At 48.4% G+C, this 23,463-nt stretch overlaps 1 protein-coding gene across 8 annotated transcripts in view; it reads right to left on the reverse strand.

Moving 5' to 3' along the window:
- Window positions 1-780: 780 nt before the first annotated feature.
- The window catches only part of CRTC2 (CREB regulated transcription coactivator 2), a 1,479,582-nt gene continuing 1,456,899 nt past the window's right edge, over window positions 781-23,463 (reverse strand). For all 8 annotated transcript variants that reach the window (XM_069651423.1, XM_069651414.1, XM_069651405.1 and 5 more), the window contains one exon: window positions 781-6,307. In XM_069651423.1, coding sequence (XP_069507524.1) covers window positions 6,102-6,307 — 206 coding nt within the window. In that variant the 3' untranslated portion in view covers window positions 781-6,101. The remainder of the gene's footprint in view (window positions 6,308-23,463) is intronic.

Here is a 23,463-nt window from a genome sequence, read left to right on the forward strand (position 1 = left end):
CTGAAGCTGGCATCCAGGGCAGACCCTGAACAGCTTTCCGGGCGTCGAGCTTCCCTTCTCCTGGGCCATGTCCGAGATGGGCCTGAGAAACTTCTGGAGTCCTCCAAAAGCGTGGCTCGACGAAATCTTCACCCTTGCGGGGCGTAGAAGAATCCGACACGGGTCCCTGTTGATCGGATAAACGGTGGAACTTGAGGCTCTTTTGACCAAAAAAAGAGAGAATTTTCCTATGAAAAAGCGCGAAAACGAACTAAAGCTCGAGAGCAATAGCACGAGGATCCCAACACTTGAACGTGCGGTAAAAATCTGAAGATGGCTGCCAGAGGCGGGGCTTAGGGAGATGGCAGTCATTGGCTGTGGCCAGTATGACGCAGAGGTCAGTGATTGGTTACTACTACGAAAGACAGATCAGAAACGAAACTGATACTGATTTTTCTTTACCGAGGATTCCCAGCCTGACGACGGGGAATATTCATGAGCATGTGAATCCATGCCAGACCCCATGCTGGAGAAAACTTGGTTTCTTAGTTCATCTGGAGGGGTTACAAAAACAGCTTCAGTGCTTTGAAGATGTATTGCTTAGCAGCACTTATAAATCACCCTGCTTTATCCAGACATGTGCACACAGTTGGGGACATGCGACGGGTGATGAAAGACTACATTCAGTTGCACAAAACCATAATATTTGCTTGTGATTTTCATTCACATAATCACATCACGTCCCTTTTAAAAAACAATATCATCCTTTGCCAGAAGTGCTTCTTTGAACAACATCGTCAATACTGTAAAATGCCATTTATTTAGAGCTTTCTGAAGCTGAAGAGCTGGTCAACAACACACTTCACCATAGGTGGGCCATTTCAGTTATCTTTTGAAGCAGCAAATTAATTGGGTTATAGAGGTTGCCATTACCATTGTTAAAGGACGTCAACTCTGGAAAACAAGTCTGCCAGTTAATGGATGCTATCTTCTCTTTGCTACAGGTAAGTAACTGTTTCTCTTGCAGATTCCTTGATAGATTAACAAGCTTAGCAAAAGAATGCTCATCCAAGAAAAGCAAATAGTCTGAAAAAACAAACGAGTGAGCCTTTGCCTAAGCACAATTCTGAGGACAGATTGGCACATCAGATGTTAACTAATGTGCAAGAAGTCACTATCCAGCTAGACAAATATTACCCAACAGTGCCGTAGTTGCATATGTACTTTTTGTAGCGTGAGCCCCGGGACATACAGAAAAGGGCAGTTGGCCTAAAGAATATATTTATTACAAGAGACTATTTGACTTGAAACAAGTCGGTCCCTTTCTCCCTGACTGATATCACTGAAAATCCATATTCCTGACCTATAGAGTGCGCACTTTATAAGTCCAGCCAAATATGCAAAGTCTTTTCCTTAAGCAGGACAGGTAGTAAAAGGAAACAAAACTAGAAGAAAGTAACTAACATTATAGGCAGAGAAAATAAGAACTACTTGGCCAAAGAAGGCAGATAACACCTAATATCCTGCTTAACCCTATATTAAATTAACAGCAACTATGAAAGCTACTTTCCAAGATGAACAACGTACATAACATTTGGTCATGAGCATAATGAAGCCTCAAGGAGTTAAAGTATGATGAAGCTTAAGTTTTAGGGTCTGACATATTAAAACCAATCCTTTAAAAACATGTCTAAAGGATACATATCCACGTGTATAGAAGTCTGGGCTGCTTTACAGCATTCAACCACAAAAGGTCCTACAATCAATCCTTTGATGGCTGAACATGTGCCAATTTCCCCATTTCTAAATATGAACTATGTTGTGGTCAAGAAACAGAGGCCTCTTATAATAGTTATTTTTTTTCTTGAGCAAATACTGAAAGGAGATGCATTAAGCTGAAGGATGTGGACTAGGTCTGATGATTTCTAGCACCTGTTGTGCACAATAATTTCCTTGCAGCTAGGTTCGAAATGGATCATCTTTTCCTGTCCAAGAGTGCTATGAGTAGTAATGGAACTATACAAGTTAGGTAGACACTGATGGAGTGGAGAGGGAATATAAGCCCTCCACGCCTATCTCTGTTTCAACTTGAGTGTTTGGATTAACTGCTCTTTGTATGTAACATCACGTGCAGGGAGGAGGACCAACTAATTGTGCAATTTCAAAACAGTGAAGATGTCACAATGACATGAAACGGTCTCAGTTTGTTCAAGGGCTCCTGTAGTTTACCTTGTCCCATTGGCTCCTGCTTTCTGGCCACATCTGGGTCCTGCCATTTGACTGGGTCTGCCTTTTATCTGACATGGACGAGTTCACAAACCTCACCAATCCATGCAGTACCTTGTGTTCAATAACCAGTCACAAGCGTGTTCAATAACCAGTCACAAGCATTCTTCTGTCGCTCGCGGTACCAGTATAAATTCCAACCCTCATCCCCTGCTGTACTCGAGCTGCAGTTTCATTTGTTAGTGGAATGGGAAAGGCACCACTCCGATGCATGCACGATTCTGCCTTAGTTGTTTTGAATTGTCATTGTTAAGATTACAACCCTTAGGTTACATGATTGATGTCTGCTTGTCTGAGTGTTAATATTCACACAGCCTGCAAAGGAAGGTTATTAACAAAGGTTAATAAATGTCCTTCACTTTTCTTCTGACAACTCTTGCTTTTCTGGGTCATTAAATTAGGTTGAAGGCATTTCACAGCTGTTATAGCCTGCAACAGCATGAGATCACCTAGCAGCAAGGCACCCAGGGCAGGACAAAGACTGATATGCTTTGGATATTTCTCCTCTGTGAAAGATAGTAGCTAAAGAATCTGGGTTAGGCTCTCGTAACCAGGACTAATGTCTGGTAGAGGGACTCCCAGGACCCCGCTTGTTTTAGGCCTAGCATAAATCACACATTTTCCTTATCGGGTCCAGGCAAATTTGAAATCAACTGACACCTTGATTTAAGTGTAATATAAAAATCATAATTTAAAAAAGATGGATTGAAATCAATCCACTGGTCCATTAACCTTACAGTCATAAAGTTCATGTTCTGTAACTTTTACTTTTACACACTTGCTTTGTGCACACAGGGTTTTCCACATTGTTGCCCTATGGATTTGTCAGTTTGATGTTGCTGCCACAATTTGATCAGAAAGGTCAATCTTAGCTAGGCTACAGATTTTGGCTACTAGGGTCACCTGTTTCACTAGTAATCCTGCATACAATGTGTCAGAGTTGTGTGCTTCAACACACATTCCAAATTAGGCTAAGGTTCTTGATCAAGCTGAATGTGAGCCACCTGGCCCTGGCAGGGTGAGGTCTAAGCCTCTTTCCAGCCTTGGAAGTACTCTCCAGGGAACCAGAAGTCCCTTTTTCTCCCAGAAACCTTTAGATGAAGAGTATCTCGCTGATCCCACCCTCACTGGTGCCACCCCCTTCATTGCATAGTGGGAATATGGGAAAAAATGAATACTGCTTCCTCAACCATCTTTCATCATCATGCCCAGATTCCTAATTGTCAGGTTTCAAATCCTCTCTCACTATTGCCCTCTATTTCAGTTCCATGCTCGCGCTACAATCCCAGGACCCTCTCATCAAGGCCTCAGCAACACATGACCCTGTTTGCGCTGCTCACATTTCACGTAGCCATTGTAAAATGGCAAAGGCAAAATCTATTAATGTCAAATTAAATTTTGACCGATTAAAAACGGAGAACTCAATACTCAACAGAAGACCAAGAGAAATACATTACAAAGATGTAAATAGACCCAGGGACAAAGGGCCAACATCGCAAGATCCTTTTGTGTCAGGAATAATAGGGAGGGAAATATTTTTGGGGGACCGTTCTAAGCAATAGTGGCATAGACCGAAAGGCCATCACTAATGATTTTAGATTTCAGAGATCCTAACACTGAGAAAGGGGTATGTGCTTCAAAAAACTAACTTTGCATGTGACAATAAAGAAGAGCTAAAAATGGAGAAAACTCAAATCATGAAAAGTAGAAAAACAAATGGCTCAACACCGACCCTCTCCGCTGATTTCTAACCTACGGGTACTTCCCTTTCATGCAGTGCTTCAGTTAAGTCCTTTTGGATATTTTTGAAAAAGCCTAAAACACTTCCAGAAAAGTAGGAACCAGAACATCCAAGACTTACACAGATTGCACTACGTTTAAGATAGAAATTCTATTTGTAGAGCCTCAAATGATTGGCTGCCAACAAATTTAATAACTACTTTAGCTTAGATTTTGTTCTTAGACTTTGAAAACAACAGTTAAGCAATTGCACTGTCTTAGTAACCAAATAATGGCTTTGAATTTGTTTGTCACAGAGGTTCTTCACTCCCAAAACCCGATACAACGAAATAATCAGTCTTCCCAAAAAATCGATGTCTTAATGTTAAGACATGGAGCAACCCCATCAGACAAGGTTCGGTGAAAACTGAAGCTACTCTGGTTTACAATTCAAAATACATAGCATTGTTACATATGGAGGTCTTGCTCTTCCAACATGTTGATTAATCTATGCACATATGTAACAATGCTATGTATTTTGAATTGTAAACCAGAGTAGCTTCAGTTTTCACCGAACCTTGTCTGATGGGGTTGCTTATCCTTTAGAACAGTGGAGTTTGCACCCAGACGCAGTATAGGGAAGGTGGATTTTCTAGGAAGATGGAAGAAAAGTCTAGAGTGGGAGGATATGAATACACTGGTATAGAGCAGGTTGCAACGTGCATATCTATTTCATACTGGAGTAGTGAGTTGTTCTGAAGTACACTAAGTAGGAGTAAGATTGAGGCTATACAAACAGACAATCAAAGGGAACCATCTGCATAGCACACCTCAAAGTGGGATATCTCTGGAGGGTGGGGTGGGGAGAGTAATGCCCTAAGGCATCTAATGTGAATGGACTATTTCTTTGTTGGTGATGTTTTACATGCAATTGTTCAGTGCCGGTTTGTAAAGCGACAAGCTAAGTGTATTTCGATTTGTTTTTTACAACTGTATAGTTTTTGCTATGCAAACGTATGCAGTGGGCGTGAGAGTCAGAAAGAGAAGCAAGAGAGAGGGGGCAGCGAGGGGGAGAGAGAGAGTGCACAAACGAGCATGAGAGAAATAAAGAGCTCAAACTGCAGCAATCTCCCTGCTCTCAGAGGCATCTCTTGCACTCAAGTAAAGCACAAAGATTCTTTAATACCCTGCACACTCAGGAAGAGCAGCCAGTCACTTTTTCAGGGAGTGCTGTTAAAGTATCTCAAACTCCTTTTCCCATGGAAGCACTCTGGCAGTTGTTCTGCTCCCTTAGCAAACTCCTTGCTTTGTTCCAAGGACACGCTCTGTCTGAGGGGCTCGATTCCTTTGCCCTGTGTTTTTACACAGCTGGCGGTCTATCGCAGCTCTAAGGAAGACCTCTATCCATCAGTCCCTTAAATTATTCCTTGCGATTTCTAACCAACTCTTTTTCCCTGCGATTCATGAAGTAGACATAAGCAGATCAGCTTTTCTCACATTCCCTTCAGCTATGAGCTTGCAGTCTCGTTCTCACTATCAAGGAGAGAAAAGCAATAATCTTGCCCCCACTCAAAGGGTAAGATTAAACACATTTTCATTCAGTATCCAATGGTAAATTGACCAGTCTTTCAATGCCCAGCAACAGGACTGGAAGTGATAGGGCACATTCTCCCGTTCCTTGTCTAGCTATAGCTATCAGTCTCCTTTCCTGCTTCAGGAAGCGCTCCGACAGTTTCTTTTTCTCACAGATTCCTGGAAATGAATGGAATAGTGCGTCTCTTGCTTTACCCACTCCTAGTTCAGAAAAATCAGAATAGCTTTCTTCTTAAAACTAGAGAATGCAAAGGCAGTTAGTCTCTTACAGGATATCACTCTTGGCAGCATTTCAGTCCTAGCTTAATGATAGTGGTGATTTTTTGTATTTAACAGGGAGCACACTCTTGCAGTTTCTCTCTGGAGGGCACTGCCAGCGCCTGTCACTCTTCACAAGAAGGGTTTTTAGCAGAGGGACTTTTATTCAAAAGATGGTAAATAATTTGCTCACGGTCCTTCTAGTGTAAACTGGCCATCTCCCTGCTACCTTGATGTCTTGCAAACAGTAAGGTTTTGTGATATCCTCACTGAAGCCGATCAGTCCGGAACGAGTCCTCTACAGATGGGTCTGTTAAAAGGGCATATGGGTTGCTGAGCATGTTTAGTCCATCCAAGGTAAGTGGTTCAATCCTTAGCTCCTCCTCCAAGCCCAAAGATGCATCCACCTCAAAGCCTGGAACTCCAGCCAAAGCGGATGCAATCTCCTTTGAAAAACCTGGCGGTGAATCACCTGTTTGGAAAAAAGATAAGGAATATCTGTTAAAAACAGCTACAAATTACACATCTCTGAAAGGCAACTGTTAGAGATACTTCTTTCTCATGGTGAAGCTGGTACATTAGGAGGCACCTAAAGAGCAGGACTTTAGACATAATGTTCATGGGTGAACACGGCATAGGGATGCCCAACCTACTGATTATAACATACAGTGGTGTAGACAGGCTGAGGCATGAATGGCAAGGACCTCCCTATTTTCCACAGGGCTCAAGCTGTTCTTCTGGGCACAAAAGTGCTGTACACAGAGCTGTTCCTGACACCTCACAAGGGTGCAGTAAGAAATCAACCTCAAGGGGTGCAATGCGTGTCTGTAGTGGCCGCAGAGAAGCTGACGGGGGAAGTGTATGCAGGAGGGTTGCAGATGTAAGAATCAAAGTAGGAACCTTATGTGTGGTGGGATGTGATCAAAAAAGGTCAGTTTTCAAGAAATAATACAATGGAAAAAGGAACAATGAAAGGAATAAAAAATGTAGACAGTTGTTTTTAATTTGCTTCATTTTGGGCCTTTACAATGGAGTTTATTGCTACATCATTACATGTTATGCAAGGCCATGTTTAACCTGACAATTAATGCCTTAATGAAGGAGACTGGAGAACAAGGAAAATATTGCTCGGCCACGATCACAAGTCTGCATTGCAATATAGTATTCTGCAAGGGCGTAGAAAGAGGAGTTTTTTTTTAAGGGATGAGCAACAAATACATTGGTGCAAGTGTCCGATGGGCTAAAGAAGAGCTGTAAGATTGTGCAAAACAGTGTGGAGGCTCTTAAGACGAGCATACGGGGATAAGTGTCTGAGTAGAGCTAAAGACACATGAGGCAAAGCCACAAAGCTACTGGAGGAGGAGGAGCTGAGTGGAACAAATTACTTACCCTTTCTGATGGATGTTCCTCCCACGGATTCCTCATATATTCATATCTTCTTTGCAGTTTCAGAAAAAATGTTGACACCAGGGTGCGCTGTGCCGCATCAGCGCTGGTGTCCCTCGACAATTACTCATCCCGCATCCGGATGTGATGATGATAGCACAAATAGCATGCACTTCGTCTGTGGCCTTAGTTCCAAGATTTTCCCTCTTTCTAGTCAGCCATTTTGAAGGATTAAATAATTCACAAAGGTGTTGAAAGAGAAGTAACAATTTGCTCACAGTTGGGTAGGATGGAGGGCGATAAGGATTCCGTGGGAGAAACATCCATAAGAAAGAACATTACCAGGGGTAAGTAATTTGTTCTTCTAATGGATTGTGTGCTCCCACCGATTCCTCATCTTAGATAGAATCCCATAGCAGTTTTCCAGATGGAGGTGAGAGAAGTGGATTTTTGTGAAATTTGAATTAGCACATATCGTGCAGAACCGCTCTTTCAAAGCGAGCGTACTATCCAGACAGGGTGTCGAAACTGTAATGTTTTGAAAATGAATGGAGGGAGGACCATGTTGCAGCATTGCTTATGTCCTCTACTGATGCATCTTTTGTAGAGCTGAAGTAGTTGCCACTCCCCTACTGGACCTCTCAGGGACATCCTTTCCAGCAACGGAGTAGCACTCCAAAATGCATTAAATGATCCATCGCGAGAGTGTTTGCTTGGCCACGGCTTGCCCTAATTTGTGACCAGTGTAACTAATTAATAGTTGGTCATCTTGTCTGATGGCAGACATTCGAGAAATGTAAAAGCTAAGAGCCCTTTTCAGCTCGGGCCTGTGAAACCTCTCTTCATCCTTAGTGGGGTGAGGAGGGGGGTAGAAAGATAGCAGTGTGATCTTCTGTGTCAAATTAAATTCAGACACCACCTTGGGAAGGAAGGAGGGAAGATTCCTCAAACCTACCTTCTCTTTGGAGAATATTGTGAATGGTGGCTAGCAGGATAGAGCTTGTAGCTCACTAACCCTGCAAGCAGAAGTGATGGCCACTAAAAAGATGGTTTTCTAGGTCAGTAGCCTGAGAGGACAGGATGAAGTGGCTCAAAAGGCACACCATTAAAAAGGTAAGTACTAAATTCAAATCCCAAGACAGAACCAGAAAAGGGAATGGCGGGAATGTATTTGTCAGTCCTTTAAAAAATGGTATCACAATAGGCATCTTAAAATAAGAGCCTTGCTCCTGCGTGCATTTGAAAATTGATAACGCCGCCAGGTATCCCTTAACGGTAGCCACCTGCAGCCCTTGATGGGCTAGGTGCAGTAAAAAAGAAAGCACTGCAGGTGTATTGCAAGAGAAAGGACCTATATCTTTAGCTCTACACCAGCTGCAAAACTTGTTCCAGTGGTATAGGGCTTTGGTTGCAGGTCTTCTTGCAGAAAGCAACACCTCCATAAGGCCTTCCAGGAGGTCGCAATCCTTATATCTTAGCCTCTAAGAAACCAGGCAAGAAGGTTCAGTGTTTTGATTCCTGGGTGAAGAAGGCAGCCTCTCTTGGGAGAGTGTGAGTAGATCCATTCTCTGGGTAAGACGGAATGGAGGGCAGATGGACATGTCTAAAGGGTGCGGGTACCTCCACCTCCTGCCCCAATCAGGATCATTGATTTCCCAATTGTCCTCAACCTCTTGATGAAATGAGGGATGACGGGGACTGGTGGGAATGCGTGGTGTCACCTGGGACTTCATGAAATTGAGGGAGAAGCCCAGTTTGTGGAGGGAGTGGCACGTGCTGTTGAGATGTTGCATGGCCTGTTTGGGAGAATGAGCTCTGATCAGCCAATTGTCTAGGTAAGGAAAGATGTGAATCTCTCCCCTCCTTAGCGTTGCTGCCACTACAGCCATCAACTTGGTTAAGACCCTTGTGGCCGGAGGGTATGCAGTGTTAATAACGAAAAATAAATAAACTTTTTCAGGGACACCTGAATAACGACAAAAATGTTAAATGTTTTAGTTAAAGTATATATAGGCGTGCGAAAAGGGATTAAAAGGGGTGGGAGTCGTTTTGGGAGGAGGGGCACAGCACAGTTTGTATTTTTGTGCATTCACGGGTGTCGCTTGTTGGGCAGTACCCAAGTAACTAAGACTAGCCATAAAATATAGTATGTATTGTGAAGGCATCATGAAGCAAGACAGAGACAATATACTTAAAGTTCAAACCAAATACATTTATCAGCTTAAATGTCAGGATGGTAGAAGGCCTAACTTGCCCTATGCAAAGGTGGGATCTCCCTACCTGAACGAAACTATGGTCTGAGTCAAAGAGTTCAACTTAAAAGTCTGGCTGTGTGTGTCCAAAACCTATGCTTGCCCTCAAAACTAAAGCTAACCAATGAGATGGGATGTCATTAGTCAAAGAAATGGTAATTAACACAAAGTTCAGAGCTTCTTCCAGCTTTAAGCTTAATTTTCAGCTACCCTTCCCTAAGTTCAAGAAAATTTCACAAAAGACTCAATTATCATTCTCACTTTCCATTTAATAAAGATCCACACACTCCTCGGGGTTCCCTTACCTAAGTTCCAAGCAACACAGTTCAAAAGAAAAATGTCTTAAGGCTTTGTTCTGAAGACAATACTTGCCGTTCCGCAAGTCTCAGGGTTCCCGTCCACAAGACTTTAGCTCAACAACTTGTGCTTGTTTCAGTCTTTCAAAAAAGTTTAACAATTTAAGGTTAGCCTGAACCCCTTTCTGGATTGCTTAACCAGCTCACTTGCAGTGCTTCCCCCTTGGTTTATTTCACAATGTATTGGTTTTTTACAGTTCAGGGATCACTGGTCTAGGCGCAGTTGTCAGACCACACGGTCCACCCATGACAGGTCACGCAACCAGGATCCCTAGGCTCCTAAGCCCACACAGGTTAGTCCATGTGTACAGAATCACTTTCCTTGGTTTGTCTTTATAAGGTCTGATGCCACAATACAGTCCATGACAAGCGCAGAGTCTGTGGATGCGGAGGTGAGGCTATGAGAAGAAATATTCCGAAGTGTCCTCTGTTTCTATAAGTCCAAGAAGGGACCAAGACAAGTGGGGGTCCTGCCATGTGGAAGAAATAATCGGTGGAAAGAAGAGCACCCATGCGGGGAGCCACACAAGTGCATACTGGCTGTGTGCACTGAGAAGCCAAGGAAGATGCTGCTGAACCGAGTGCTGTTGCGCTCCGAGATTGAGGAGAATTATGGGACCTGTAGTCTGTTTTGCCTGCAAAGTGTGCCACATCAGATAAAATGAGAGCAGAGGCCCAGAGGAGTGGAAGACTGCATTCCTGGGTGAACCTGGGGGGCACGTGTCCAGTTGCCAGTTGATCCTCTGCGTTCCAGCCGTGCCGTTAGGCTGGAACGCATACAGCAATGCCCGGCGTCATTATTGGCCTTCTTCGAATGCGTAGAGGGCAGTCGTCAGAGGAAGGTCCCTGCGCATGTTGAAGAGCGTGATGACTCACTAGGATGCCTTGCGAGCGGATCTGTAAGTCAGAACATGAAGAGGTTCATCAGAACAAGTATGCGCATGCCATGCTGTTCGCGGTGAGATGGCAGACCTGCATATGGGAGCGCAATATGGAACTAAGGATTTGCAGCTGTCGTTTAGTTAAACTGCCCGCTGACTTATTTGGAAGAGTGTAGCAGACTGTTTTGTTCAAGTGAAAGTGAAAACACTTTGGGAACGTTTTCAGAGCAACGGCCAATCATGCCTTATGCGTACTGTAAGGAAGGCATGGTTATCAGAAGCACGACAGACACAAGGGGTATAATCCAAGGGTGTTCATTAAACATTATAAGGGTGAGAATAACACCTAATCTAAGCCTAAATCTAAGACGGGAGCAAGCTACAACCATCAAAGTAAAGAAAACACTGTCCTAGTGGTATCGTGTCAAAACAAAATGGCCTATACTAATATACCTATTGCCAAATCCTTACTCTATATAACAAGAGGGTGTGGGAAAATGATATGTATTACAAAAGAGTGTAGTGCAACCTGAAATGTCCAAAAGAGTTTTGAAAGTTCAGGACGGCTGAACTAGTGTACTCCCTTCCCCACGTTACATCACAGGACAAGGCAGAAGAGCGGCATGACTGAGCACCCCATGAGTCTATAGGCATCAGGACACAGTGGGCCTCATTACACGGTAGGCGGTAGGGACATACCGTTACCGGTAAGGGATTACCGGTATCGGTAAATCCCCTCCCCAATCACGACCCGGACATACCGCTATTAGCGGCACCGCAAAGTACGGTGGCACTATTAGCGGCAAGTCCGTGAGCGCGCGGCCCCTCAGACCGGAAATAGCGGCATAGCGCTAATATCACGGCATCACGAGCCATGCGTACATGGCAATACCGGCATGTAGTAGACCCAAAGAACCCTTACCGGCAAGGCGCTAATACCGGCATCGCAAACCACACGTTAAAAGAGCACAGCAGAGTTCCCACCTGCCACAGGTGGACAAAATCAGCACAGGTGGAGGCAATGGAGACTGGCAGCACATAAGAGCACACCACACCCCTCCCCACACCCATTCCCACACCAAGATGGATGCAATACTAGCAGCATTACATGGGCTAGAGGACATGATTGCTGTGCAGCAGCTACAACAACAGGCAGCACAGAGGAGACGCAGGAGGAGGAGGAGGAGGGCAAGACAGGCGCAGCAAGCACCACCAGTGCACCTAGTGATACCACAGAGGCAGCCACCAATTCCCAGGATCAGAGCCAGTCCAGTCAACCTAACCCCTGAGCAGATACACACCCTGTACCGTCTGGACTGGGATACCATCACCACCATTGTAGACATGATATACAACGACATTGTGAGTCTCATTGACATCCGTACTGCCATCCCCCCTCTACTGAAGGTAGTAACAGTGCTCCACTTCTTGGCCACAGGCACCTACCAGCATACGGTAGGTCAGATGCATGGCATATCACAACCAGTATTCTCACGCACACTGAACCAGGTGCTCGATGCCCTCCTGCAGCACACAAGTCAACACATATACATGCCACGGACTGCCCAGGAGATCTCCAACACCAAAGTTGGCTTCCATTCACTGGCAGGCATCCCAAGTTGCATCGGGGCCATTGACTGTACCCATGTAGAACTGCTGGTCCCACATGCCAATGAGGTAGTGTACCGTAACAGAAAGCAATACCACTCCATCAACGTCCAAATGGTATGTGACTCCAATAAGATCATCACACATTGCTGTGCCCGATATCCCGGTTCAACCCATGATGCAATGGTCCTGCGGAACTCGACAATACCACGATACATGGAGCGACATGCTGGACAACGTTCGTGGCTACTTGGTGAGTAGCAGGCCGACCACATGTCAGTGTGATGTGGATTGTGAGTGGGGGGGGAGATGCATACTCCAACTGGGCGTGAATGGGGGGGGGGAGATGCATACTCCAACTGGCCGTGAATGGGGGGGGGGAGATGCATACTCCAACTGGCCGTGAATGGGGGGGGGGGAGATGCATACTCCAACTGGCCGTGAATGGGGGGGGGGGGAGATGCATACTCCAACTGGGCGTGAACTTGTGTCATGAGAAGAATGGACATACATATTTGCATCACTGTACAGTGAGGCAGCCCACAATGGACCAGAGACAAAACCACATGCCGGAAGTGAGTGCCACGGCAAACATATCAATCCATTACGCCAAACAGGCCATTCCAAACAACATGCACACCGCACAACACACCATTCCCCCATTACACAAATCAGCAACATGCATATCAAAATCACAACTGAAATGTACGCTGAACAACATCAGAAATGGTCCGCGCACATGAGTGCATACAAATGGATCCCCTGTAGCCATTGTGGTGAGGCACACCCGTACCCCACCACAGAATTGCCATCAAACAGCATGGGGACATCAACTAAGGAATGGCAGTGTACTAGCAGTGTGGCACTAACGTTGCCAGGGCCAGGAAACACAAATCACTTAAACTCTGGCGGGACATGGCAATCCCTGCTGTATGCATGCATGGTGCATGTCCACTTGCAAGGACCACCTCACCTTCCCACATTGCAGTTACCCTGATTGCCATGCGTGCTTGGATCAGTGGATGTCGTTGAATATGCAATGTTTGTTTGTGTGATATGTGCACGCTCCACATTATGTAGACACTTACACATACCCATTGTTGCACCCATGCAGGTGATGCAGGTTATCCCCTGAAGAGGTGGCTCCTTACCCCTGTGCGGAACCCACAGAACAGGCACGAAGAGGACTACAATCATGCACACACCCGTACCCGCGTGGTGATCGAGCAGACATTCGGCCTATTGAAGGAACGCTTCCGGTGCCTCAGGAGGTCGGGCGGGGCACTCCTGTACGGGCATGAGAAGGTGGCCAAGATCACCATGGCATGTGTCATGCTTCACAATATGTGTATCAGACGGAATGTGCCAATGCCCCCTGACATAGAACTGCGACCACCGTCTGAGGATGATGACGGGGATGAGGATGGAGGAGAGGGGGCTGCAGGTCATGCAGGTGGCGATGCCCATGAGGGACGTGCTGTGCGGCAGCACCTGATAGACCATTGTTTCTGATGCACATGGATTAGGAGGGTGCAATTGGTGTTCAGCTCAGGGCACGGGGTGTATGGAGGACATAATCACAGTGCACCCTTCAACAATAAAGCACACATACACAATTATCAATGTCCAGTCATGTGATTATCCATGCCATTACGTGTGTATTGAGCATTATGACATTCAAACGTGCATGTACCCTCCACCCCAACAACCCTCACCCCCCTCCCCCCACAACTCCCCCAAACACCCTCCCCCCCAACTCCCCCAAACACCCTCACCCCCCTCCCCCCACAACTCCGCCGAACACCCTCACCCCCCTCCCCCCACAACTCCACCGAACACCCTCACCCCCCTCCCCCCACAACTCCACCGAACACCCTCACCCCCCTCCCCCCACAACTCCACCGAACACCCTCACCCCCCTCCCCCCACAACTCCACCGAACATGGTGTGCACATCAGTGCTGCATTAGTTCCCAAGTGTCAACAGGGACAGGCTGGCCCTACTTCCCTCCTCCACTACCACCATTGGGGGGTTGTGAGTCTGACCGCCGCAAGGACCGGCTGGACCTGCGCAGGATGGTTGTCTGGTCGGAGCTAGTAGACGAGGGCGTGGCTGGTTGATCTGCTCCCTGTGAGTGACGCATGCTCTCCATCGCCTCAGCAATGCGCGTTAGGACCTGCCTCACAGCGGCCATCTCGTCACATAGGCGCGTCGTGTTGCTGTCCATGGCAGCTTTCATGTCCCTTGACAACACCCGGATCTCCTCCCTGGTCGAGGCAGCCTCGCTCACTTGCCGGGCAACCAGGGCATTGAGCTCCTCCTGGCGCTGGCGTATCAGGCTCATGGTGTCGTCTGCGGCCCTGCCCCTGTTACTCCTCGGCGCAGCTTGCTGCATGTGGCCGACATCAGGTGAGCTCGCCACGGGACTGAATGACCCATCCATTGCATCTCCGGCATGCACCTCATGGATGCTGCCATTGGATGTGTTGCATGGGCTGTGGAGTGGGGACAGCTAGGGGCTGGGTGTACGCTGCCCTTCCGGTGTCGGACATGGGTCGTCCACATCACTCATAGGTGCTGTGGCTGCTGCTTCCCCAACGGAGCTATTGGCTGCGGACGGCGTGCCTTCTGGCACTGGCTCCTGAGTGGTGGGGGTGGGTGGTGGGGGTGCTGCCACAGTGTCGGATGGCATTTCGACCCTTGGTGTGGTCGTTGCGTGGGTGGCTTTTGAACGCTGGGCCACTCCAGATATCCCAGTGCCCCTCGATGTACTGGGCCTGGTGCCTGCATCCTTTCCCTTGGCCTGCTTTTTGGGTGGTGGGGCCTGCGTTGCAGAGTCCAGCTCCTCACTGTCAGATTGTGACCCTGTGGGGGAGCAAGACAGGGATAACATCAGTGATGGGTCAACGTGCATCATGCATATGTTGTTGTTGCTGCAGTTCTTTGGATTTGGACATCTACTTTGGGCCTGCAGGTTGTTGGCCAGATGGGTGGGTCATCCGGACATGTGTCAGGGTGACACGTGTGTGAGGTGCTGCATGCATGTGGTTGTGTGGGGATGTGCAGGGCATATATGCAGGGTTGTGTACATGTGTGTGTGATGACCCCATCCATTAGCTGATTCCCAATTCACATTTGGGGGAGGGACTCATGCTTGGCATTGCTGTGTCTTGCGTGGTCACTCACCTCCGTCTGACGTTGTTGCCACACCACACTCCATTCGGCCCACTCCCTCGATGGATTCTATGCCAATGGTGCTGGCACATGTCTCCTCCCACTCCTGCATCTTCATCGGGGATCCACCTCCGCCTCCTGTGCCCATGGCCAGATTCCTGTTGGCCGATAAAATGCTGCGTACACGGAGGCGCAGATCATCCCACCGCTTGCGCACGTCCTTTACGGTGCGGGGGGTGGAGCCCACCGCACTGACTTTCTGCGCCACCTCAGCCCAGATTTCCTTTTTTCTCAGGAGTGCCGGGCGCCGCATGTCGCTAGCGAACACTACGTCTGCATTTGCAGCCAGGGTGTCTGCCAGCATTTTCAATTCCTCGTTTGAGAAGCGTTCTTTGCGCTGGCGCGCATCGGCTTTCTTTAGGGCCTTGGGCATTGTTTGTTCTTCTGGGATGTGGTTTTGCCAGTCGTGGTGTTGCTGCAGGTCCTGAGTGCAGGGGATGGCAATGGATTGTGTTTTTAAAGATGGCCGCCGGGCTCTTTCCCGTTCCGGTGCGATGACGCTATTTCCGGTTCCGGTGTTTTACGGTGACCGCTAATAGCAGTGACCGCTAATAGCAGTGACCACTAACAGCGGTGACCGCTAATAGCGTGCAGCATGAGGGCGGAGGTGCTATCAGCACTTTGGTCGGAGCCGGTAAGGTGCTTTTCCGCCATGGCGGTGGGGTCATTTACCGTCATGGCCCTATGCGCGTGTCCGCTAACTCGTAATGGAACGCTATTAGCGGTCTCCTACGATGGCGGACACGCTAATAGCGCCATGACGGTAAATCACATTTTTTAGCGCCTACCGTGTAATGAGGCCCAGTTTCTTCAGAAAAGGCAGAATCTCTTGAATCAATGTCTTTTGATAGGTATCACAAGACTTTTCCCAAGCTCTCACCATGCAAGATTCCCTTCTTCCCCGGCTTCCAGGTGATACCCCCTTCATTGGGTTCACCTTAGTCTTTACACCACTGTTCAGTCACTTTAACAAAATGAGGGATTCACTTTCCCTTGCTTTCACTTGGCATCCCTCCGTCGATATCATAATAGCCTTCAAATTATAGTTCAGTTAACTTCATCAACCCTACTAGCTTATAACACTCAGCAACTTTTTAAACATAAGTTTTTATTAGTTTTCAACCAGAAAAAACCATTTGGCAACACCGCCCCCCCCACCCTTGGGTTCAGCCCAGCATCAGCTTTGTGTCTTTTTCGTTCCTGTCGACGTAACCAGACCCTCCATGTTCCCAATGCAGTTCCAAGCCTTATGCCCCATGTGATGTCCCCATAGACCCCTAGATTACATTCAATAGTCTCATTCTCCAATAGTGTCATCCTCCAAGCCGTTCTTGCCCCCTGTTGGAGGTATCCCATCAACCTTGACCAGTCCGCCTGAAAGCCTTGGTGATCCCCTAGGAGCGAGTACGTCACCCACTTGAGTGCCGCAAAATGTTCCACATCTAACCCACCCACTTGTGTTCTTGGGGCGGGGGTCCTTTGACTTCCACTTTTGCGCCAAGGTGAGTGCCCCTGCCATCCGCATCGTCACATAGACTTTCTGTTTAGCTTTGGTGGATAGTTCCTCCTGGTGAGCCCCCATCCCCAGCAAAAACAGACCTCTATTCCCCCTGACTTTAATCCCCAGGGATGTCTCGAGCGTGCCGTAAATCATGTCCCAAAACTTCTCGATCTTCGGGAACTCCCACCAGATGTGGCACCAGGTTCCCTCCCCTCCACATTCCCTCCAACACATCTTCGAGACTGAGTCGTAGCTCTTGTGCAGCCTCACAGGGGTCAGGTGCTATTGCACCATCAGCTTCACCCACATTTCCTGTGTTTGAAGGGACCTAGTTAGTTTGGGGATACGTGTCCAGAGTTTGAGCCACTCTGCCTCCTCAATCGTCTGTCAGGGCCCTTGTCGCCCCTCTCCTCACCGGGGCCTGCATCACCCAGTGCTGTTTTTGAACATACCTAAACCTTTCCCTTTCTCCCAGCCCTAAGCCCTCCTTACATTGGCTAAAAGATTTTATTTCCGCTCCTTCAAAAACATCCCACATTTTATGGCACCCTCCCACTTTCCAGGAATGAAATCCTTTGTCTCCCATCTCCAGTAAGAACTGTGGATTGTCAAATATGGGAGTACACAGGGACGGGAATGTTGTGAACCAGGCTTTCTCCACCAGATCGTCCCATGCCTCCCCCACTCCTACCACTATGCCACACTGATACATGGTTGCCGGTCTGTGTATCTTAGGTTTCCATAGGACCTCTGTTAGGTTACCTCCTACCGCCTCCTCGTCCATTGCCCGCCACAATATTCCCCGATCATCCCTTAACCAATCCCTGAGGACCCTTGTCTGTGCCGCCAAATAGTAGACCCTGAAATCGGGCTGTCCCATTCCCACCCCCCCTTGTTTCTGGGCATCATCATAACCTGCCTTGCCACTTTAGGTTTCTTTTGGCAAACCTCCCTGTGTGTTTTTGTAGGGCTCGAAAGAAGGTCGGGGAACCTGAATAAGGACTGTCGCAAAGTGGTATAGCAGCCGGGGTAGCACCACTATTTTAAGCACGTTGATTCTGCCCAACCACGTAACATTGAGCGATTCCCAGTCAACTCGTTTGTTTCTAATGCTCTCCAGGTGAGGCAGGTAGTTGGCTTCCGCCACTGCATCCATGAATTTGGTCAGCTAGACCCCCAAGTATTTCAAACCTTTTTGCACCCATCTATACGTGTGTTCCTTTCGAATCAATTTCATATTCAGTGGGTGGTCAAATTTAATATTTCCAATTTTTGGGTGTTCATTTTCAAGCCTGCCGCTGCCATAAATTACTTTAACTCGCCATACAAGGCTCTAAGAGATCTTCCGGGGTAGCAACGAAAGCGGCTACTTTGTGCTCCGTGCCCTCAAAGGTTATTCCCCTTATCTCGCCATTTGCCCTGAATGTGTCGAGTAGTGGCTCCAGGTGAATCGTGCACAGGAGGGGCGATAACGGGCATCCCTGCTTCGTGCCACGTTGGACCTTAATGACAGGTGACAGCTGCCCATTGATAGCCCGGCGTATAGATGGGTTTTTGTAATTGACCATAATCCTTGATATAAACCTTGCCCCAAACCCTATCTTCTGCATCTTGAGGAACAAAAATTGCCATTCAACCCTGCCGAATGTCTTTTCGGCGTAAAGGGCAATCAGCAAAGCTGGTGGACCCCTTCTTTTGGCTTCATCTATAAGGTGGGGTACCCTCCTGGTGTTATCGCTCGTTTGCCTTCCATTTATAAAAACCGGATTGAAATCTGGGGAGATCAGCCGGGGAAGAATATCTTCTAGACGGGTTGCCAAGATTTTGGTATATATCTTGGTGTCCTTGTTGATCAGGGCTATCGTCTTTTGGAGGCACATGCCGAGGGATCCTTACCCTGTTTAGGGAGCAAGACTACCTTTGATTCCTCCATTTACTGAGTAAAAGCTTCTGATCTCCCAACTGCTTTGTAAAGGGTTACCATATGTGGGATTAGTGATTCCTCAAAGGACTTATATAATTCTGTCGGAAAGCCGGACGGGCTTGGGGATTTGTTCATGGGTAGGGATAGGATGGTCCTCCTCACGTCCTCTCCCGCTATCTCTTGTTCTAGTTCCCTCCTCTCCTGGCCGTGATTTGTGTCAGCGGCAGTCTGCTGGCTAGGTACCCTTCCTGCTCCTCCTCTGGTGCTCCCTCTGAGGTGTACAGTCTGGAGTAGAACTTCCCGAATTCCCTGATGATATCATCCGTGTCTGTGCTCATCCCCCCTCCCACTGTCTGAATCTGCAATATGGTCTTGGCTTTTTCCTCCCTTTTCAACATCCTCGCCAGTAACCTGCTTGTTCGCTGTGACATAGTACCTCTGAGAGCCAGTAAGGACCGCTCTACTACACTCACCTGGATCATCTACAGCTGTCCATGCACAACCATGTATTCCCTCTTAGTGTCTCTGCTCGCGCCTGCCCCCAATCGGGACGTTACCTGCTTCAGCCTTTCTTCTAGGTTCTGCTCAATGCGCCGTATCTCCCTATCCCTACTTGCTTTCAGCGCTATGATCTTCCCCCAAATGGTTGCCTTGAACGCATCCCACATTGTCTGCTGTGAGGTTCCCCTTCCTTGTTATCCCTGAAGTATTCTTCTATGCCTCTCTTTATTTCCTCCCTCAGGATTCGATCTTTCAGTAACTGGGGTGGGTATCGCCAAGCCCATACTCCCGGTGGTCCCTCTTTCCTCCTGATCTGTAGTGTAATGGGTGCGTGATCCAAGAGCATCATGGGTCCCACATCCATCCCTGTGACCCAGCCCAGTAGAGCCTGTGACGCCCAGGAGTAATCCATTCGAGATGAGGAGCCATACACGTGCAGGTAGTGGGCATATCCCCTCTTTATCCCCCTCTCTCTCCCTCCATATATCCACTACCTCCAGCCCTTCCATTTTCACCACCAGCTTCTTTGAAGCCCCCCCCCCCTGTATTCCATGTGTCGTCCTGCTTCTGTCCTTGCTTGGGTCCCACGTTATATTGAAGTCCCTGGTAAGTATTATTGGTCCCCTTGCACATTTTTCTAATCTATTCAGGGTCCCCTGAAGGTAGTGGTCTTGGCCTTGGTTCGGTGCATATACTGTGGCTATAATGTAGCCTTCGCCCTGTGCCTTAAGGTTCAGTGCCATATACCTCCCCAGGGAGTCCTTCTCCATCACCTCAATTGCTAGGTCTAAGTTGTTCCGGAGAGCTATCAAGACTCCTCCTCTTTTGGTCTTGTCATTCCCCCTGACAAACCTAGTGGAATCCCCTTATTCGCGCTCTGTCCCGAAATTGGATGCGTCTCTCTTGAAGGGTTAACCCCCCTTGGCCCCCCCCCGCCCTCCCTCTTGCCAGGAGAGCTCAACCGGCCTCTAGCCCCCCTCGAACCTCTCCATCAAGAATTGAGCCCTTTCCAATCCCCAGCGTGCGCACCTGCAGGTACCTCCATACCCTTTCCAAGATGTCCCCCCCTCCCTACCCTCCCCCAGGACCACATTATGTTCCCACATTCAATTCCCTCCCCAGGCTTCTCCTCTCACGTTTAGCCCCAACCGCCCTTTCCAACTTCGATTACCTGGAAGGTTAAGTTTTGCCTCCCCCAATTCTGCTCTTGCTACGCTAGCCTTCTTTGATTTGCTCCTGCAAGACTTCAGACCTTTTAGTTGAGTTTGGTAGCCTCCTTTCTTGACTTTCTTGCCCTTGGCCAACTACCATTCCCAACTCTTTGGCGCAGCCTGGTACTTGCTCACTTGCTCCCTTGGGCTGGTTTGCTCTTCCTCGATGCCCAGCAGTCTCGTTCCTTCCTCATAGGATTCTATCCTCCTCTGTTTACCCTGCCACTCGAAAATCACTCCGAACGGGAAAGTCCACTTATATTTTATGTCCTTGTCCTTCAGAACCCCTAAGTTTGGGGCCATCCACCTCCTCTTGATCAGCGTTACCTGAGCGAGATCCTGAAACAAGAGAATCTCTACCCATTGTGTGATATTTGGCTGACTTTCCTGGATGCCTGCAAAATTCTCTCCTTGGTTAGGTAGTCATGGACCGCCACCAGGACATCCCTCGGTCTGGCTCCGGGCTCTGTTCTCCTGGGACCGACTCCATGCACTCTATCAATGCGTACCTCCTCCTGGCCGTCCGCGTCCAGGAGATTTGCGAAGATGCTGGAGGCCGCCCCTCTCCGGTCCTTGTCTGACACATCTTCTGGGAGGGCTTTAATTTGTATGTTAGATCTTCTGGATCTGTTTTCTTGGTCCTCCGCTTAAAGTTCAAGGTTGTGGGTCGCCGTGGCCAGTTCTATGAGAGAGTCTACCTTCCTGGCGTTGTGGGCCAGGTCCTGATTCGCCCTTTTGTTTGTGTCCACCCTCTCTTCGATCTTGCTCACATCCCTTTTGATGTCCTGAACGGCCTCCGCTATGTCCTCCCTCATCTTTTCCATCTGCCACTGAACAGTATCCGTTATTTTACCCCCAAATTCTGTGAAGAACTGCTTGAGTAGCCCAGTGGTAACAACATCACCCCCTGCCTCCTGCTCTTTCTGATTGGTCGCCATCTGCTTCCCCTTGCTGCGGAACCCCTGTTTCGCGGCCCAACATCTTTTGTAAGTTGGAGTCCTAGAGCTTCCTAGCTCCATTTGCTGCTGAGGAGGGGTCGTTTCCCCTTTGTCTTGGACATAATGGCCCAGGTCTTGAACTTGAGTCTTGTTCCCTTGGCGGCTCCTCTGAGCCTGCGGTCCGATCCCGCTCTGTGTTACCTTTGGATTTCCCCACCCCTTAGGGATCAGAATCTTATTGAGCGCTTTTGCAATTGTGCCTTGGCAATCGTGGAACCCCTATCCTCGTCTCTCCCGCTGTCTTCCCTGAGTTCTTTCTCTCCAAGGGATGTTGTGCCAACCCTGTGAGCCCATCTGCCACTTGGCTACTTGACCTGTTGCTTGATGACCTTTCCCCTTGTCTTTGGCCTTGGTTAGTTGATGCACCAGCCCAGCTTGGGCATTGCACCTGGCCTACTCTAGGCCCTCTTACTTTGGCCAGCAGCGTTGTGGGCATCTGGCCGGTGTGCGCTGTGTTGTGCTTAAGTGACTGGGTTGTTGCCAGCCCTCTCCAGGCTCCGGAGTGTGTTCCTACCCAGGCGTTCTCTCCTGTTTCCAGCCCACGGGCCTGTCAGTACTGCTGAGGGGGAGGGCTCCCGCTTCCCCCTTTCCCCTGCTCAGGTGCTCTACCCCACTCCCTTCTCCTTCGCGCCTCCTTACTTGCTTTCCGCTTCAGCGGCCCAATCACCAGCCCAGCAGGGGATTGTCTGCGTGCTTGCTAGTCCACTGAGGAGAGGGGTACTCCAGTGTCCGGCTCCTCCGCAAGTGTCACTTCACTCAGAGCCCAAGCAGGCACCCACTCGCTTGGCCCTCACCACACTCCAAGGTCGCCCCGGGCTTCCCTCTTGGCCGGCCTCACGCAGCTTCCAGCTCGCTCTCCTCCCACGGCCCCAGCAACGCCACTTGCCGCTTTCCTCCGAGGGACGAGCCCCTCCTCTCCAATCTTCTCTTACCTCGCAAGGGAGGGAAGCGGGTGCATGTCTCCTCCCTGATCTCCATTTGGGGTGGCCGAGGCTTCCCTGCAACTCAGTTGGGAGCGTCTTCAGTGCCCGGGAGGTCCAGGCCATCCCGCCGGGTGCTCGCCGTCACTCGTGGAGCCCCGCTCCACCACTCCCCCGGAGTCCTGGTTCCCCTGCTGCGCGTCGCGGGCACTGCCTGTCCCTGCCTTGCTTATTGTCATTTGGTGGTGACGCGCTCCGTGTCTTATGCTGGGGACGGCTGTATGCTGCTATTTCATCCTGATTGTGGTCCGGTGGTCGGAAAAGTATCGATGTGGTGTGGCATCCCTCCGTCGTGTTCACATTTGCCCATCATCTTTATCACAATGCGGGATTCACTCCCCTTAGCTTTCTCTTGGCGTCCCTCCCTCAGGGTGACACTTGCCTTTACAACATAGTTCACACTTAGCTTTAATTTACAATTGTTCACTTAGTTTCCCACTTGTCAAAGACTTTCGATTGAACAAGGACTTTGCTTGCACCTTCGTATGACCACTTTGACGTTTTTACTTTAGTGGACCTCTCCTAAGGCCTTCTGGTATTTGCAGTCTTTCCAATGATCTTACTTTCAACCTAACAGTTTCACCCTGGGTGCAGAGCCTTTCGATAAGGAAATATTAAATTACCAGACCACCGTTATTCTTAACATATTTAATTCAGTCTTAAACACATTCACAATGTTGCAGGCTTCCCTCGCAGTTTTCTATGACACGCGCAGCTTCTGCATTCATCGTTTTGGTTACAATGTACTTTCGCTTGCGGTTTCATGAAACCCTGTGAGCCTCATCAAACGCTTTGG

This window comes from Ambystoma mexicanum, chromosome 1p (assembly GCF_040938575.1).
Source record: "Ambystoma mexicanum isolate Mex_15411 chromosome 1p, UKY_AmexF1_1, whole genome shotgun sequence".
Lineage (NCBI taxonomy): Eukaryota > Metazoa > Chordata > Amphibia > Caudata > Ambystomatidae > Ambystoma > Ambystoma mexicanum.